This window comes from Bison bison, unplaced genomic scaffold (genome assembly GCF_000754665.1).
Source record: "Bison bison bison isolate TAMUID 2011002044 unplaced genomic scaffold, Bison_UMD1.0 scf7180017864311, whole genome shotgun sequence".
Taxonomy (NCBI): domain Eukaryota; kingdom Metazoa; phylum Chordata; class Mammalia; order Artiodactyla; family Bovidae; genus Bison; species Bison bison.
In genome coordinates, this window is record NW_011494883.1 from 1,515,571 (window position 1) to 1,534,955 (window position 19,385).

Consider the following 19,385-nt stretch of genomic DNA (forward strand, 5'->3'; position numbering starts at 1 on the left):
TGGTGTTGCCTTTCTTTGGTATTGGAATGAAAACTGACCTTTTCCAGTCCTGTGGCCACTGCTGAGTTTTCCTGATTTGCTGGCATATTGAGTGCAGCACTTTCACAGCATCATCTTCTAGGATTTGGAATAGCTCAACTGGAATTCCATCACCTCTACTAGCTTTGTTCATAGTGATGCTATCTAAGGCATTATTTTATGTTTTTGCAAATCTCTGTAATGTCTGGCTTAATAGGGGTCAGCTAAATTCTCGTATCTGCTTTCTTATTCAACCTGGTGCAATGTGTTTTTTAGACTGAATTATACAAAGAAAATTCAGCCTTATATAGGTACATAGTTGGAAGATGGTAGGTGTATATATTATCCTTTTCAAATAGTTGTGAATATTCTTTGATACCATACCTAACCAATTGGTAAATTTCTTTAAAGATTAGTTGCAGTGTGGAACTCTGTTATCTGTTAGACCAATGGGTGGGTGTGTGTGTTTATTTCCTTGGGGGGCAGTGGTGGGTGGGGGGGAGTAGTTCGAGGTCTCATACATAACCACATCCTGTTTATCCCCTGTCTTCTCCCCTAATCCCTTGTTTCTCATCTAGCTTTGTTTCCAGCCTTAAACCTAAACCTCAACTCAGTTTATGCACCTCCAGTGAGTGAGAAGGCTCACTGTTTTTCTTTCTCTACCCTACTAAGCCCCTTCTCAGGTCTGTCAAGAGGTGAGGCTTTGCCCCCTACAGCATTCTCCATGTCAGTGAATAGCAGCTCCCTCCTTTTTATGTTCAGACCAAAAACCTTGGTGTTCTCTTTTGTGACTACTTTCCTTCTCTTACATCTACATCCAATCTGACAGCAAATCCTATTGACTTCAAAACATACCCAGAATTTGACCATTTCTTATCTTCCCATTATTATTTCCTAGTTCAAGCCACCATTATTTCTCACTGGATTTTTACAACAGCCTCCTAGCAGCTGTCCTTGCTTCTGCTCTAACTCCCTGCAGCCTAGTCTCAATACTTAAAAGACAATGAGCCTTTTAAAAAGGCATATCGCATGGCTATTCTGTTCACAATTCCCATGGCTTCTCATCCCATTCAAAGTAAAATCTAAAGTCTCTGCCTGCCGTGACCTTTAGCACTGCATCATCTGACTCCTGTTAACTTCCCACCTCAACTCACCACGCACTTCTTACTCATCCAGCTTAGTGCCTTCTTTGAGGGTGCTTTAATTTACCAAGAACTTTCTTGTCTGAGGCCACTTACGCTGTTGCTTCTTTCTAGGACATTCTTTCATACGCCCTCATGTCTTCATTTAGTAGACCAATAGATTTTAACGTTTCTCCCGTTGAGTGGGTCTTTTACCCATGCATGGCTTTGTAACGGCATGCACTAATGATTTGAAAAACATAGGTTTACCAAGGAATGCGGACCTTCCAAATACTGACATAGTTCAGTATGTAATATTTTTAAATTGCGTCTGTTAATATCCCTCTCATCAGAAAAGTCTTGAAGTATTGGGAATTTGTCAGGCTTCAAATGACAGATACAAGTTCTCCAGAATTGTGATTTTTGCTTAAAAGCTTAAATTTTGTCGTTGTCAGCAAATGACTGTCAGTTGTTTTCTTGAAGTAAGGTACTCATATCACTCATCTTCAAGGAAACATCTGCCAGTTACCCAAATCTGAATAATCAGAGTTTGTCTGTCAGTGGTTCATTCAAGTAGAAATGGTTTTCCAAAGAAAAAGCTCTACTGCTCACAGCTCAAACAATACAAATGGCTCTAGTATTATGAAAATAATTTTGACTTTATGACTCCCCTAAAAGAGTCTCAAGATCCTCCCAAGGATACACAGCTCTGAGAATAACTGTTTTAGTCCAGGTTCTTCATTTTGTGATGATGAGGTCTGAAACTTAAAGAGAGTATATATTAACCCACGGCCACACACTCACACTCAATGACAGAGCCAGAGTTGGAGTCCCAAGTATTCTGACTCCTAATGCAATGCTTTTACTAGTGTTCAGAACGTCCAACTCTATAGTATAAGAAAGATTCAGATGCACTCAAAAGAATAACAAGAAAACTGCACATTTTAAACATATTTTAAAATATATGTTACAACAAAAGATATTCCAAATCTGTTCTGGATCAAAATATGTAATGGATAGATAAAAGGTAAAAGTATATGCATATCTAAGCTTTCTATAAGCTTGGAATGGTTACAGAAAGTTAAAGGCAAGGAAATTCCCCGTCAGTCCTATGGTTAGGCTCCACACTTCCACTTTTGGGGACGTGAGTTTCATCCCTGATGGGGAACTAAGATCTCCCAAGCTGCAAAGCATAGCCAAAAAAAAAAAAAGGTTAAAAGCAAGTATCACCTAAAAAGAAATTGTAGTAGTAAACCTGTAGTTTTCAAAAACAGTACATTAATGTGAACCATTGAAAAAGTACGCAAAGGACTTATTCTTTTTCTTTGTTTTCTTAACAGCTAATAAAAATAGGTTCTGATGTTGAATTGATACTCAGAACATCTGTTATACAAGGTATTCACACAGACCACAATACGCTGAGTAAGTAATATTAAAAAAGAATGTTGCTTGCAATGTATTTTAAACTATTGAGCAATTACAGTGCTTCTAATGCTAATTAGTAAAACAGTTTGATTTTACCAGTGTGGTATATATTGTACACACTTGTAAGGCTGTATTTAAAAGTGCTGAATTATGAAACTTTGCTTTACTAGACATTTTTATTTTTCTTTGTTGTTTTTTCTTTTTAATCTTAACCACTGGTTGTATTGCAAAACTTCAGTTACAAAGACAGTACAGGCATACTTCAATGTATTGTACTTCCCAGAGAATGCACTATTACAAACTGTCAAGTAGGCAAGTCAAGCAAGTCTACTGGTGCCATTTTTCCAACAACATTTGTTCACTTGTGTCCCGGTGTAACATTTTGGCAATTCTTGGAGTATTTCACACTTTTTCCTTATTAACTGTATTTGTTATAGTGATCCATGATCAGTGCTCTTTGATCTTACTAATACAACTTGCTGAAGTTTCAGAATATGGTTAATATATTATAGTAAAGTCTTTTTAAATTAAGGTATTTAGACATAATGCTATTAGACATTCAGTAGACTATTAGTAAGGAGAAGGCAGTGGCACCCCGCTCCAGTACTCTTGCCTGGAAAATCCCATGGATAGAGGAGCCTGGTGGGCTGCAGTCCATGGGGTCGCTAAGAGTCAGACACGACTGAGCGACTTCAGTTTCACGTTTCGCTTTCATGCATTGGAGGAGGAAACGGCAACCCACTCCAGTGTTCTTGCCTGGAGAGTCCCAGGGACGGGGGAGCCTAGTGGGCTGCCGTCTGTGGGGTCGCACAGAGTCGGACACGACTGAAGTGACTTAGCAGCAGTAGCAGCAGCAGACTATTAGTATAGTGTAAGCATAACTCTTACATGGTTCAGGAAACCAAAAAATTTGTGTGATTTGCTTTATTGAGATACTTTATTTGTAGTGGCCTGGTACCAAACCTGCAATATATAACAGGTTTGCCTGTAGGACTGTTTTTGTAATAATTTATTTGGCCTTCTTAATTTTCATAGTATAATTTGTCACCTACCTAGACTAAATCTGTTTCTTTATCTTTTCTTCTGTGTGATTCAAGTTATTTTAATTTAGGAGAATTGAGATTACACAAAATGGGAATATAGTTGAGGATCCTCTATTGTACCTCCGACTCCTGGTGGGGCTTCAGTAGAATCTCATTTTATATAATACTTGGTTTTCATTCCTTAAAGTATTTGAGGGGACAATAACAAAGACACAAACAACATAAAAACAGAAAAGTACACAGTTTATAATAGTACAGCTCAGTGAATTTTCACAAACTAAAATACCTATGTAACCAATCTCCGCATCAAATTATATAATGCTACCGCTATCCCCAAAGACCCCTCATACCCCTCCAGTCAGCCCTTCCCCGCAAGTATAACCACGGTCTTGACTTTCAACAGTATCAGTTTTTAACCCAATATAATAAATTGGAATCATATAGGATTTCTCTATTCTCTGGCTTCTTTCTCTGTCTTTGTGCCATTCATCTTTATTATTGGATAGAGCAGCATTTCTATGAATATTATATGAGTGAAATGTCTGTGTCATATGGTATATGTTTATTCAGCTTTAATAGGTACTGCTGACCAGCTTTCCAAAGTAATTAGACTAATTTACATTTCCAGGAGCCGTTTCTGAGAACTCAAGTTGCTTTATATCTTCACCAGCTCTTGATACTAAGCATCTCTTAATTTTAGCATTTCTGGTGGTATATAATGGTACCACATTGTGGCTTTAATTAGCATTTCTCTGGTAATTAACGAAGTACTAGCACTTTTTCAGGTGTTCAGTTGTCATTTGGATATTCTCTTTTATGAAGTGGCTGTTCAGGTCTTTTGTTCATTTTTCTAAGAGGTTACCTGCCTCTTTATTATTGATTTGAAGGAATTCTTTATATGTTCTGAATATAAATCCTTTGTTGGGTATATATATATATTACAAGAATCTACTTTTAGCTTTTTCATTTTGCTATTTATTTTTCATTTTTGTTCTCTGTTTTTTATCTTTTGGCCACACCACATGTCACGTGGGATCTTAACTCCCCGACCAGGGATAGAACCTGCATGCCCTGCGTTGGCAGCATGAAGTTTTAAACACTGACCGCCAGGGGAGTCCCTTGTTTTGCTGTTTTTATCTTTTGATGAGAAGTTCTTAATTTTAATGTAGTCCAGTTTAATCTCTTTCTTCTTTTATGGTTAATACTTTTCTGAGTCTTGTTTCAGAAAATTTTGTCCATCTCAAGCAAGGTCATGAAGTGATCAGCTTTCTTCCAAAAGCTTTATCGTTTGATATTTTTTATTGGTTGTATCAACTAGAGTTGATTTTTTTATGTGGAGTAAGATAGGAACCAAGATGTATTTTTTTAATATTTGAATATTCAGTTGATCCAGTATTATTTATTGAAAAGACCACTCTTCCCCCCCTGCACTATAGGGTCACCTTTAACATAAAATCAAATAATACATATTTGTGCATCTGTTCCTTGACTTCATAATTTCTTGAGTTAGTTTGCTTTTCTGTCCTTGTATCGCTACCATAATGTCTTGATTACTACATCTTTATAAATCTGAATGGGCTTCCCTGGTAGTTCAGTGGTAAAGAATCTGTCTGCCAGTGCAGATGTTTGATCCCTGGGTTAGGAATATTCTTTGGAGAAGGAAATGGCAGCCTACTCCAGTGTTATTGCCTGGGAAATCCCATGGACAGAGGAGCCTGGAGGGCTACAGTCCATAGAGTCACAAAAGATTTGGATACAACTTAACAACTAAACAGCAACAGTAAATCTGAATGTCTAGTACTCTTAATTCCTATACAGCTTTCAAAGTTATTTTTAGTTTATGAGCATCATTAGAAATTATTTGATCTAAGTAATGTTTCTAAGGACAATAAACAAAGTTAATCCTAAATTGAAAATTTATAGTCATTAGCTTTAATCTTAATAGTAATCTTTAGAGTTTCTGTGTCCTATAGCAATTATAGCAAAATGTTATCTTTATTATATGAATAAAATTTTAGATAATTTCAGATAACTAAATTTGATAACTATATTTCAGAAGCCTAGTTTTAAGTATGATAATATTAGTTTAAATTTCTTTTTTTTTTTCTTTTGGCTTTCTGTACATTTAATTTTCCCTCAGGATTGAAAACTTTTGACTCTTACATGATTATAGGACATAATGCTATTTTGCCTTAATAATGGCCTCCTTTCTGCTAAGTTATATATGGATCTCTTTTTTCTACTTTATGCCTGTGGGTTCAAGAGAGAACAAATTTGATTCTTTAATCTCTGTTTTAAAAAGTTACTCTAGCTATGACAACATTCATTTCATGAACGCCTTCAAGAAAACAGTGGTGCTTTTTTATGAAGCTGAAGTTCTGAGTGAAGAACTCATTCTAAAGTGGTATAAAGATGAACAAGGGGAAGTGACTGCTTTCATGCTTCGGCGTGTGACTGTCCAGTTCCCCCAGCCCTATGCACTGAAGAGACTCCTCTTTCCCCATTGCATATTCCTTACTGCTCTGGTGTAAATGAATTGACCGTGTATGTGTGGATTTATTGCTAGACCCTCTGTTCTGTTCCGTTGATCTATATGTCTGTTTTTATGCCAATACCATACTGTTTTGATTGTGATAGATTTGTAGTAAAGTCTGAAACAAGAAGTGTGATGTCACCAGTCTTGTTCTTCTTTCTAAAGATTTGTTTTGGCTATTTAGAGTCCTTGTGTCTCAAATTTTAGGATTGTTTGTTCTGTTTCTGTGGAAAATGCCATTGAAATTTTGATAGGAATGGCATAAAATATGTAGATTGGTTTTGGTAGTGTGGACATTTCAATAACAATATTAATTCTTCCAATCCATGAAAACACAGTATCTTTCCATTTATTTGTGTTCAGTTTGTTTCATCAGTGTCTTATAGTTTTCAGGTTAATAGTCTTTTGCCTCCTTGGTTAAATTTATTCCTAGATGTTTTATCCATATGTATGTAAATAGAATGTTTTTCTTACTTTTCCTTTCTGATATTTATTCTGTTCATTATTAGTATATAGAAATGCAACAGGTTTTTTTGGTATTGTTTTTGTTACCTCACAACTTTACCAAATTTATTACTTATAATGATTTTTTGGTGGAATATTTAGGATTTTATATTATGTCATCTTCAACTAGTGACAGTTTTACTTGCCTTTATTTCTTTTTCTTGCCTGTTTACTCTGTCTAGGACTTGCAAAATGGTATTGAATAAAAGCGGTGAGTAGGCATCCTTGTCCTGTTCCAGATTTTGGAGGGAAAGCTTTTGGGTTTTCACCATTGAGTATGATGTTAGCTTGTCATATATGACCTTTATTATGTTGAGGTTTATTCCCTCTTTACTCACTTTGTTGAGAGGTTTTTGTCATAAATGGATGTTGGATTTTGTCAAATGCTTTTTTGGCATCTATGGACATGATCGTATGATTTTTATTCTTCATTTTATTAATGTGGTGTATCACATTAATTTATTCGTGGGTATTGAAAAATCCATGCATCTCTGTAGTAAATCCCTTTTGATCATGGTGTACGATCCTTTTAATATATTGTATTTTGGATATTTACCAGTTTTTAAATAACCTTGTTGTATTTCAGGGATTTCCATCTCTATGAGTTATAAATTCCCAGAACAGAATCTAGAATATTCATTTCCTTAGTTTCCTTTGCAGCTCAGGCATGGATATGTAGCACACTATATTTCCCGTATTCCTAAATGAGCTTGAGAAAAGAGGCTTGGCACAGAACCCATTTTTCTGGCAAGAGTTAACGTCAGTGGTTGCAGAGTCAAGTTACTGTTCCAGAAGTGTCATTGGCGTAGCAGGAGCAGATGTATTAAAGCTGAGTTTCTGCCAACATCCTAAATATAGTGTATCATGCTCCATGAGCATAGAAATGGTGGTAGTTTTTTCTAGTGCCCTGTAGGCAGTAGCAGTTTTCATCATCAGGCCAGTTCATGGTATTGCTTTGGACAGTGTTCCTGAAAGTTTAGCCTCAAGCCTGCCTGATTCTTAAGCCCTCACAGTAATTAATTAAGCCCCTTGAGTTAGACCAATAAACTGTTAATAGATGCCTTTTCTGCCTAATTAGCCAGTCAGCTTTTGTTACTTTTAACTAAGAACAATAGAAGTTGTTGCCAAGAAGTGAGATACCTGAGATTATACAACATAAAATATGAAATGAAAGCAGGGGTTGGGGAGAGTGTTGTTAGCATGGACCTGACCATCCCAGGCCTTAAGCTGGTGGCCCTTGTTATGTAGTGGTGAACATACCACTTACTGTTTCTTAGGAGTGCAGCTACAGCAATAGGGGTGTTATCAGAATGTCAGTATGTGCTCGTTATTTCTTTCTACTTTCAGCAAAATATTGAAAAAGAGGATTAATGCAGATTAAGTGAGTCAGTCTGTGAAGCAAAGATGGAAAGAAGTACAGCTTTGCTAGGGGCCCTTTCTCGCCACATCCTGAATTCTAACTGATTGAGGGTCCTATAATTTAGAGCCTTGCAGACCTGAAAAAATGCCAGCTGCTACTATCCACTAAAACTGAAGCCAGTACAAGCAAGGGACCTCTTAGCTCTAATATGAAATAAGATCAGTATCCCTAATCGTTCTCTTTGGCCAGACAAAGATCAGATATAGGGTGCATTTATTCACCTGAGCCTGTAGATTTTCATTGTGTTAAGACGTGTCCATTAAACTAAGGGGTAGGGAGGTTTGGGACAGCATAGAGACCATTGCCAAAGGATGAAAGTATTCATGCTTAGTAATTGTCAGGATGTTTGCCTGTCGCTACTTGTACATGGAAATGACTAGGAGAAAATAGATGTGTAGCTTATAAAATTTTTGAATAAATTGTATTGCCAGAAACCCCAAGCATAGCTAGGTCTCTTCAGCTCTTAAAGGCCATCCCAATCCCTTAACCCATATCAACAGGACGTAAACTGTGAAAACTTCCGAGTGTCAAAGAAGAGCATTTTCCCTAATATCCCCACATCTGGATCCCCTAGAAGACAGACCAGGAGCCTTGAAGGACAGTGGATAATAGAGGGTCTTTGGGTCTCCCAGAAAACAGGATGAGCTACTGCCAGTTTGGCCGACCGGAGTTTATTGCTTTGCCATGAGCAAGGAGCTCTTGCTCTTCCTGTCCAGAAGGATTTAGGATTTGCTGTGGAGCAGTAACTGCCATGTGTTTTCCATTCCAGGTTTCTATTGCTGTATCCTGTTGTTCTTTGCTGTGGTCCAGTAGGCAGCTACCGTGTGACCCACAGCTGGACCTAATGGAAAGGCTACAGCACATCATCTGGAGGTCCTGGTTTTGAACATGGATGAGACCTTAGGGGTCAGATAGCAAACAGATGTAGCTTTCTGTGTATGGGAAGAAGGGTGTATAGTCATGTTATGCAGCCAAAAGGGTGGTAGGCTTGTTGCCTCTCCAGTATCTATTCTTTCTTACTAACTGAAAAACTATGTTGAGAGTAGAGTGTGACAGGCAGGGAGCAGTGGGGTAGGGATGATTTTTTAGACCATGTAACACCTTTCTGGCCAGTGCAAAGCAGCTGTCTGCTGAATGTTGCTTCCAATAAAGCTATTGTTTTTCCATTAAAAAGGCATAGGCCAAGCCGGCACTCCGCTTTTTGCCCCCTTCCCCCTTCCTGCCTGGAATGCAGAGGGGATGTGGCAGCAGCGTTGACGACAGACACCACACATGAAGGAAAGGCAGAGAGCCTGGGTCCTTGGAGGCGGTAGTAAGGCCCTGCCTTAGCCTAGGGTCGCCTTAATCTGTACTTCCTGATACGTGAGAAAATTAAATCTCTTACTTACTTAAACCATTTTTTGTTGGACTTTTGGTTAATCTGTCTTTTCCACTAGCTTGTGAACTATTTGAAGCTGAGGAGGCTTTTTTCTTTTTAATTGAGGTATATACTTAACATGTAACATTACATTAGTTTCAGGCATACAACATAATGATTCTATATTTATATATATTTTGAAATGATCACCACAGTAAATTGAGTTAATCTGTCCCCATACATACTAACAAATTTTTTTTTTCTCATGGTGAGGACTTTGAAGACTCTTAAGCAACTTTCAAATATGCAATACAATGTTATTAACTGCAGTCACTGTGCTGTACTGAGGTGACTATTATATATTCATCTCTGTGTCTTCTTTTCTTGATGTAATGCCCAGGAAAAAATAAGCACCTATATGTTTGATAAGTGAAACAATTTACTGTCGTTGTTAATAAGTTAAAACCTAAACTGTAATATGCTCTCTGATGAAACCTGCAAAGATTTGGAAGCAGCAAGTGAGATATAAAAAATGGTTAAATAATAGTTATTTAACGAGTTCTCATTTCAGTAAGCCAGATTTACCATGTGGCTCATAAAAGTATTTTCTTTAGTCAGCTCACTTCTTTTTGTAAGAATTTCAGTTTTCCTTTTGAATTGAATTTATTATAAGAGTTTTTTAATGATTCAAATTTATAGAGAAAAGATACAAGAAAAGTCGAAGAATATGTTAATTCCCTTTATCCAGATTCTACAAATTCTAACAGTTTACCACATTAGCTTTATCATCTCTCCCTCATTTTTTTCCTGAAGTTTCTGAAGGTAAATTGCAGACATAATGTGGGTTTTTTTTCCCCCAGATGAGCATTTTTCAGATCATAACAGCCTGCTTGAGTTTAGAGCTGGAGAAATACTTCAGTGTATATTTTGTAAAAATATTTCTTTGTGTATTTCCTAAATTTGCAAAGACATTCTCTTACATAACAACAGTATAATGATCAAGGTCAGTATATTAATGTTGATTCAGTTCTTTTATTCAAATTTTTCTGTTTGTCCTAACAGTGTCCTTTATAGCAGAAGAAAAAAAAAAAATGGATTGGCTAGATCTCTGCTCTAAGATCCAGTTGAGGATCACACGAATGGCATTTAATCATCATGTTTTTTTAGTTTTCCTTTCCTCTGGAGCAGTTCCTTGGTCTGTCTTTGTCTTTCATGACCTTGTTGTTTTTGAAGAATATAAGCAGGTTACTTCATAGAATTTGGTGTGAGCATCTTTGATTGTAACAGTTCACTTGATTCCGCTTAGTTCTTCTTCTAAAAGTTTTGTATCTTACAAGCTTTTCCTCAGTTGACTTCAGCAGGATGTCTTACCTCGGGCTCAGCGTTTGTTGTCGTCATCATCCTTGTTGTTGAACAGTGTTTCCCAATCAGGCCTTACTGTCATTTTAAACAGCGAGTCCTTCACTCCACAGCCTGTCCCGCACATATCTCGCTCGTCCCCGCTAAATTCCAGAAGCACTCTTCAGTTACGATGACCACGCAGAACACCTCCAGTTGACAGCTGCAGTTCTGTCGGATTTGCAGTTGCCTGTGGGGTCTTAGTTCCACCAGACAGGGAAGTGGCACCCTGCAGTGAGAGTGCAGAGTGCTAACCCCTGGACTGACAGGGAATTCCCTGAGATCTTTAGAAAAGTCGTCTTGCTTTTTATATCGTTGGTACTATAAACTAATTTTCCACTTGATAGTTTTAATTACCATTAACCTGCAGTCTGCTACTGACAAGGTGTTTTGTTGTTTTTTTTTTTTTTTTAATTTATTTATTTTAATTGTAGGCTAATGTTGTTATTTAATTATATTTAATAATGATAAAGTGTTAATTTGGTCGTGTATGTTTCTGTATAACCTGAAATGAGAATCCTATTAAACTGTCCATTTAAAATAAAGAACACCACCTTAGAAGGTAACTGAAATAAAATATCACTGGGAAGATTTATCTTAAAACTAGATATTTTACTGTTACAAATTTTAGGGGGAAAAGAGTTTATTTGAATTGAATTTTAATGACATTAAATACTCTCTTTGTTTTTCTTTCAGAATTGGTCCCTAGGAAAGACCTTCTTATAGAAAATGTGCCATATTGTGATGCACCAACTCAGAAGCAATGACTTTTACTAAAAAAATAATATTAAGTCTTTGTCAATTTTTAATTTTAAAATATACAACTCTAACCAAACTCCTGGAAATGCAGATATTTTTCTCTAAAATGGCATATTGAAAATGAGTGAATTATAGTTTCATAACTAGCTTTCATGTTGAAAAGACATTGCTGAAAACTGTGGAACATAGTTAAGTATTTCTAAAGAACATTAGGTAAGAAGACATTTCATTTTCATTGAAAATCAAACAGCATAAAGTGAAATATATGGCTAGGGAGTTATATTCACTTCTCTTTGACCTTGATGAGTATTTTGGTTTTATCATAGATATTTGAGAATGAAGTGTTTTGGCAGGTTGGTGGCTTTTTTCCCATGTGAATGGAAACTATTAGATTAAAATTGCTAGATTAAATGAATGTTTAGTCTCCCAAAAGATTAAATGAGTCTAAAAGTCACAGTTGTGCCAACACTCCATAGAAGGTGGCCTTTGTTTCCTAAAAGACTGAAATCATTTCAGTAGCTAAGAAATAATAATACAGTTTCATTTTAGAGACAGAGTATATCTCTGTGTTCCTGAAAGAAAACTTTGAATCAGTCTTCTGAAGATAGATGAATAAAACGTCAAAATCATGTATGATAAAAGGAATAAAGAAATCCTAATTTCTTAAGGAAATAGTGGCCCTTGATCAAACTATATAATATAGGCTTAGTAGAATTAGCTGCACTTAGACCACAGCCAGAGATTATTGTGAAAATATAATATGTGGCTGCATCCTCTTCATTATAATCAGTAAGATCTAAATGGCTTTTTTTCTTCAACGTGTTTCTTTCCTGATAAGACTGACAGTATCCCAAAACCGCTTGGCATTCTACCATCTAATGGTAGGAACTACAGAATTGTATTTAATATTCTTCTTGTTTCTCTTTTATCTGTACATCTCTACCATTCCGTTTGCTCGGTGAACAGTGTGTTCCCTTCATTCACTGGTTAGTTCTCCCGTTTGATGACACAGGGTTTTTAATTTTTACAAGATTCTCAACGCAAAATGCTTTATTTGTTGGCAAAAACATATTGGTATAGTCATACCGAATATAAATGTCATATTTTAAAAAGTATTTCATTTTAGTAAGTAAATTGTTGAAATTATTTTGACATAGTATACTTAACAGTAAACCAGAGACTACCCTTTATGTTACCTAATAATTTGAAGATTAGTTAGTATATGAAATGAATTATATAGAAGATTCACTACATAACTTTTTATCTCTCATACATATTTCTTATTGTGTGTATGGAAGTTAAACCTACATAAAAGTAAAAGTTGCTTCACATTTGAAATTTGCCCTTTTAAGAAGATGCTGAAAGTCTTCATAATACAATCACTGGTAAATTCTCTGACTTACTATTATTATTACCGTTATTATTTCTCTAAACGTCTGTATTTTATATATTGAGGAAAGTTGAAGAAGTTTGATATATATTTTAATTGTTTCAGTATTATTTAACATTTTTAGAAGTTTCTATCTAGCTTTTTTCTTTAATCTGAATTCCCTTGTTCTTCACTCATGTTAATTTAAATATCTCATCAAAAAGTAGTTCTTTATTTTTGCAATGTAGTTATCATTAGGAACAATAGAGATTAATAATTAACATGTAAAATTAATGTTTTTTCATTAATTCAAATGTTTATTAATTCAAATGTTTATTAAAGCTAGTAGCTTAGACATTTTAAGACGTGTATATAATATATTCATCATTTATATGTATATGTATTACATATGTGTGTTTGTGTATATATGTACGTGTGTGTGTGTGTGCATTATGTCTTTGTGCCTTAAGACTCTGCCATAAATTTCATTTGTAATATACTAAGATATCAACTATAGGTTTCACTGTCATAATAAAATGTTTAGATTTGGCACCCTATCCTTAAATAGCATGTATTTATATTTCAAATGAATTTTAACATTATTTAATAGTTTTATTAGATCAGTTAAAACAATTTATGAGATTTTGGCCTGTTGTGAAACAAAGATTTTCAGTACTCTAGAGAGTAAATTTTGAGAACGATGAATATCTTAGTGCCTCACTTCTCAGGTACGATGTCAAATTGAATTAAATCTCTTTTAGTTAGGTTAAAAAAAACTTCCTATGTTTCCAAAGGGAATTACCCACATCTAACATTTCACTTTGACTGTTGAAACCTATTGAAAGAAGATGGTACAAACTCTAATTGCAGATATCTAGGCTCAGAGGCCCAGCAGGACTTTGTAAAACAATCTTTTGGCAGAAGTTAGAAAGGGTGTATGGCAGGAGAATCAGATTTGGCAGGCATGTGTGAGGAAGAATCCTTCACTAAAGATTTGAAGCTAAGGGAAATACGAGAGAGAGCTTGCATAACATTTGGTTCAGAACATTGAAATAAAGACTTGAGTCTAATTGTGTTTAACTTGGTCCTCGTTTTGCCTGCTGTTGCATATTTTAACATTAGTACAATGTCCAAAAAAATGCAAAGTAATAAGAATAGGTAGAATAGGAATCATTTCCCTGTAAGCACAAAGCCATAGGTCAACAAAGAAATGAAAATTCCAATTCTTAAGCAGAATTTTCTAAAGTGAAAGTAGATAAATACAAAATTAATTTAACTTTACTATATATCAGGAGTAACCTATGAGAAGTGAAATGGAAAAAAGATCCTGTTTATAATAGCAAACAAAACTATAAAATAAGAAGCAACTTTAAAAATATATATAGAACTAAAAAATGAAAGACAAACTCTGTATTCCTAGATGAGATAATTTATAGTTGGTGGATATCATTCCCATACTTATTTTATACTTTTATTAAATGTGTGTGTATTCAGAACAATATGGAGTTTTGTTCTGTGGCTTTAAAATGCAAATGAATAGTGTTATGCCTCATATATTCTACAGCTTGCTTTTTACCACACATTAAGTTTTGAGATTTATCTATATTGTTGGATAAGTATCTAGGTATTTCAGTTTTATGTCTTATTCTGTTGTAACAATAAGCTAGTTTATTTATCCATGTCTCTTGATAAGCAATAGCATTGTTTCATTTTTTTTTTTGATATTGCAAACAAATTTGCTGAAAATGCTGGCACATGGATTCTTGCACCAATGTAAAAGTTTATCTGAATATATACCAAGAAGCAGAACTGTTAGGCATAGTGTATGTACATATTTTAGTCTTCTAGGAATCTAGTAACTTTACCAATTGATACTCCAATAACATGTGTAAGATTCCTTTTCTCCATATCCCCACTGTTGTTATGTATGACTTTTCTCACTTTTGTCAAACTGATGAATATGAAAAGGTATCACATTGTTTTAATTTGCATTTCTGGATTACTGATGAGGTGGATCGTCCTGCCATGTTTATGGTCATTACGGTTTTCCATTATGAATGTGAACTCGTATCCTTTGCTCACCTTGCTCTGTTGGGTTACCTGGTTTTTCTTACTGCTTCCTTATATAGTCTTGCTATTTTCCTTTGTTGTTTATCTGTGATGCAACTGCCTTTTTCCAGTATGTAATGTGTATTTGAATTCTATCATAAGCCTGTAGTTTGGGGCTTTATTTTTAGTGTATTCCTTTAAATAAATCTTTTCCTTTATTAATTTTGCATTTATAGCTTTTTAAGAAATTCTTTTCTACTCCAAAGTCATAAAAATGTTCTAGTATACACTTTCCTCTGAATACTGATGTTTTGCTTTTTATGTTTGGGCCTTTCTTCCATCTAGAATTTATTTTTGTTTATGATATGAGCAGGATATATATATATATTTTTAATAAGGTGACAGTTTGCTTCACCATCATTTATTGAGTAGCCCCCCCTTTTTTTTTCTGGTACCATGTAAAACTACTTTGATCATATCCCAAGTTACTATTGGACTCAGTCTAACCCTCTTAGCTATTCAGGGACTTTGCTCCTACAATTCTCCTCTGTCCTTTGCCAAATATTTTTTCCCCCTCTGTCCACTGGATTATTCTCAACACCGTTCAACATTATGAAATATTTCCCATCTTAAAAATTTTTTTCTTGAACCCCACCCTCAAGCTTCAGTACCACTATTCTGCTCTTCCTTGTCCTAAGAAGTTTCTATCTTTACTGTCTCTTCTCCATACCATTCTCTCTTATACCGACCTCAGTCAGAATTTAATCCCAACCACTCCACTAAAACCCTTCTTGTCCCAGTTACTGTTGACCTGTGCTTGGAAAGTCTAAAGGTCAGTTCTCAATTCTTATTTTATTCATTCTATCATCAGCAACTGGCATTAATTGATCATACCCTCTCTCTTGAGCAAAGACCTAGACACACATTTATTGTAGACTTACCATAAGTAGGATACAGCCATGAACCAAAGCAAAAAAAAAAAAAAAAATTCCTACCTCATCATCTGTTTATAATTTTACATACACTCAGCCCTTCTTGATGCTGCTTTCAGCCTTCTCTGGCAAGAATAACCTGTAGGAACCACCTGAAATGGCTCCTGTATCCTCTGACCTATGGTTGGTTCAGCCAGTGGGGGACCCTGACCAGAGATCAGGAGTAGGGAAGAGAGCAACGGCAGGTATTTCTTTGCCTGGCTCTGTCCCTGAGAGATTGCCTCACGGGGTGTCCCTCAAAGTTTCTCTCAGGCTGACCTCTGTACAGTTCTTTCCTTCCTGTTTGGATAAGAGCTTCCCTCTCATCTTCAGATCTGGGGTAGCAACATCTTATCTGCTCCTATCCATGTGAGTTCCTTTACACATACAGTTTTGTAAACAGTCCCTTTATGAATAAATCTTCCACAAACATATATAAAAGTACATCATTATTTCCTTTTGAGACTGTCACTAATTCACTTCCCTGGGAGAACTTAACTTTCTGTAGGTGAGAGACATATAATAAACACAATTTTAAAATAAATTAGAAGGTGGTAAGTAACATGGAGAAAGATAAGGCAGAAAAGGGAGAGGGGAAAGCTAGAAGAACAGTGTTGCAATTTTAAGTCCTGAGATCAGGGAAGGTCCAACTAAGGAAGTGATGGTTGAACCAAGATGAAGGATCTGAGACTTGAGCCCTGCAGATACCTAAGGGAGGAGCTTTCCAAGCAGAGGAAACTGCTAATACAATGTTGCCGAGACAGGTTCTCATCTGCTGTGTTTTAGGAGCCAGGAGCAAAGTGATTATAAGTGGGGAGTAGTAGGAGACAAAGTCATAGAAATGATACGGCAGAGGAGTGTAGATGCCAGATTATATAGGCTGTTTTTAAGGACTGGTTTTTGCTCTGAATAAAATGCAGAGCCATTAGATGGTTTTGGGAAGAGGAGCGATATGATCTGATTTTAAGTTTTAAAGACATCATTCTGGCTGTTGTGCTGAGAATAGATCATGGTGGCAAAGATGAATGCAGGGATTCCAGCTAAAAGTTTCTTGCATATTATTCTGGGTAAGAGATGATAGTGGCTTACACCAGAGTGGCAGTGGTAATGGTGGTGAGAAGTGGCAGAATTCTGGGTATATTTTAATAGAGCTCCTAGATTTACTGATGGATTGAAATGAGGCTAAAGAAAGGAGTCAGGCATGAATCCCAAGGGTTTTGGCTGAGCAGGTGAAAGGATATTGTTGCCATCAATTGTAATGTTGAAAAAAACAAGATTTGTGAAAAAAAAAGATGACATGTTTCCTTTTGGGCATGTGTTAACTGGGTCAGGAAGGTCTGAAGTAAGAAATGGCAACCCATTCCAGTATTCTTGCCTGGAAAATTCCATGGACAGAGGAGCCTGGTGGGCCACAGTCCATGGGATTGCAGTGTCGGACACTACTGAGCACGTACATATCATTATTCATTGAAATAGCTGAAAGATGATCCAAGTGTAGATGTTAATAAGACTTGGATTAAGATCTGTAGTTCAGAAAGTGGTCTGGGCTGGAGATACAAATTTGGGAGCCATTAATATAGATAAAATATTTATAATCATGATATTGGATAAAATCACCAAGAAATTATATATATAGAAGAAGAAATGGAGAAGGAAATGCCTACTCACTCGAGTATTCTTGCCTGGGAAATCTTACGGACAGAGGAGCCTGGCAGGCTATAGTCCGTGCGGTTGCAAAGAGTCAGACATGACTGAGCAACTGAGCACGCATGCATAGGAGAAGAAAAGTCAATGATTGAGTCTTTTGGGGTACTCGGATGTTAAAAGTTAAAGAGATAAGAAACAACAAGCATAAGAGACAAAGAAGTTTCCAATAAGGTAGGATGAAAACAAAGAGAATGTAGAGCAAAAGTTATCAAACTGTGGCTCACAGGGGCCAGATCTGACCCCCTGTCTTTTTTTGTAAATAAACTTTCATTGGAATACTACCAAACTTAACTCATTTACATCTTCTCTTTGGCTGTTTTCATACTACAGTGGCATAGTTGAGTCATTTCAACAGAAACTGTATGATCCCCAAAGCCCAAAATTGCCATCTGGCTCCCTTACAGAACAAGTTTGTTGGCCTCTGGTGTATAGAATCTTGGAAGTCAAGTCAAAACAGTGTTTCATTGAGAGGGAGTGACTGCATTGTGATCATGATTAAAATTCCATTAGAAAAACCAACATGGAGCTGACTTTGGTGACTTCAGCAAGATAGTATCAGTGAAATAATTGGAGAAACATACTCTTGTTCATTATTCCCAGGTCTCTAAACTTATTGTAGTCACAGTTAAAATTGCAGTAGCATTTTTGTAAAGAACTGGTAAATTTACTCAACTTTATGAGGAATAATAAAGGTTCTTAATCAGCTAAATCAGATGTGGCAAAAGAGTAAAAGTGGGTATGCATATGCAAAAAAGTGGAGCTCTGGTCCACGCTTGGCACCATATACAAAATAATCTCAAAATCAATCATAGAGCTAAATATAAAATCTCAAACTGTAAAACTTACTGAATTAACAGGAGAAAATCTTTGTGACTTTGTTTAGGCCAAGATTTCTGAGCTATGACACCGAAAGCACAATACATAAAAATGAATTGGATTTTGTCAAAATTAAAAAAAAACTTTGCTCTGTAAAAGATAACTGTTAAGAGAATGAGAGGAAAAGCCACAGACTGGGAGAAAATATTTATAAATCATAAACTAATAACAAAACTTTTATCCAGAAAATATAAAGAACTTTTAATCATAAGATAATAAAAAAATTTAATTAGATAAATATTTAAGTAGATACTTCATCAGAAAATATATAAATGGAAAGCACATAAAAAGATCTCAACATCATTTGTCATTACAAATTAAAATCATAATGAGATACTACTACGTACTTATCAGAAGAGCTAAAATTAGAATGACTGAACATACCAAGTCTTCGCAAAGATGTAAAAGAACCAAAATCTTCATACATTACTGGGAGAAATATAAAGTGGCAGAACAACTTTGGAAAAACATTCAGCCATTTCTTACAAAGTTTAATGTTCACTTCCTTTATGACTGAAACCTCTCACTCCTAGATACTTACTTACCTAAGAGAAGTGAAAGCATGAAGATTTACATGTTTATATTACACCGCAAAGGAAACCATCAACTAAATAAAAAGGCAACTTCCATAATGAGGAAAATGTTTACAAGTAATATATTGATAAGAGGTTATAATATAAAGAGCTCATACAACCAAATAGCAAAAAAAAGTAATTTTAAAATGGGCAGTGGATCTGAATGGATGTTTTTCCGAAGAAGACATTCAACGGACAACAGGTACATGAAAAGATGGTTTGGGGGTTTTTTTTTAGTTTTTTTTTTTTTTTGCCACACT

The 19,385-nt window shown here is 35.6% G+C and overlaps 1 protein-coding gene across 2 annotated transcripts in view; it reads left to right on the forward strand.

Annotated features, from left to right (window-relative positions):
- Nucleotides 1–15,225, forward strand: part of LYRM7 (LYR motif containing 7) — a 25,136-nt gene extending 9,911 nt beyond the window's left edge. For both annotated transcript variants that reach the window (XM_010852425.1, XM_010852424.1), the window contains exons 4-5: nt 2,480–2,561; nt 11,516–15,225. In XM_010852425.1, coding sequence (XP_010850727.1) covers nt 2,480–2,561; nt 11,516–11,586 — 153 coding nt within the window. In that variant the 3' untranslated portion in view covers nt 11,587–15,225. The remainder of the gene's footprint in view (nt 1–2,479; nt 2,562–11,515) is intronic.
- Nucleotides 15,226–19,385: the final 4,160 nt, after the last annotated feature.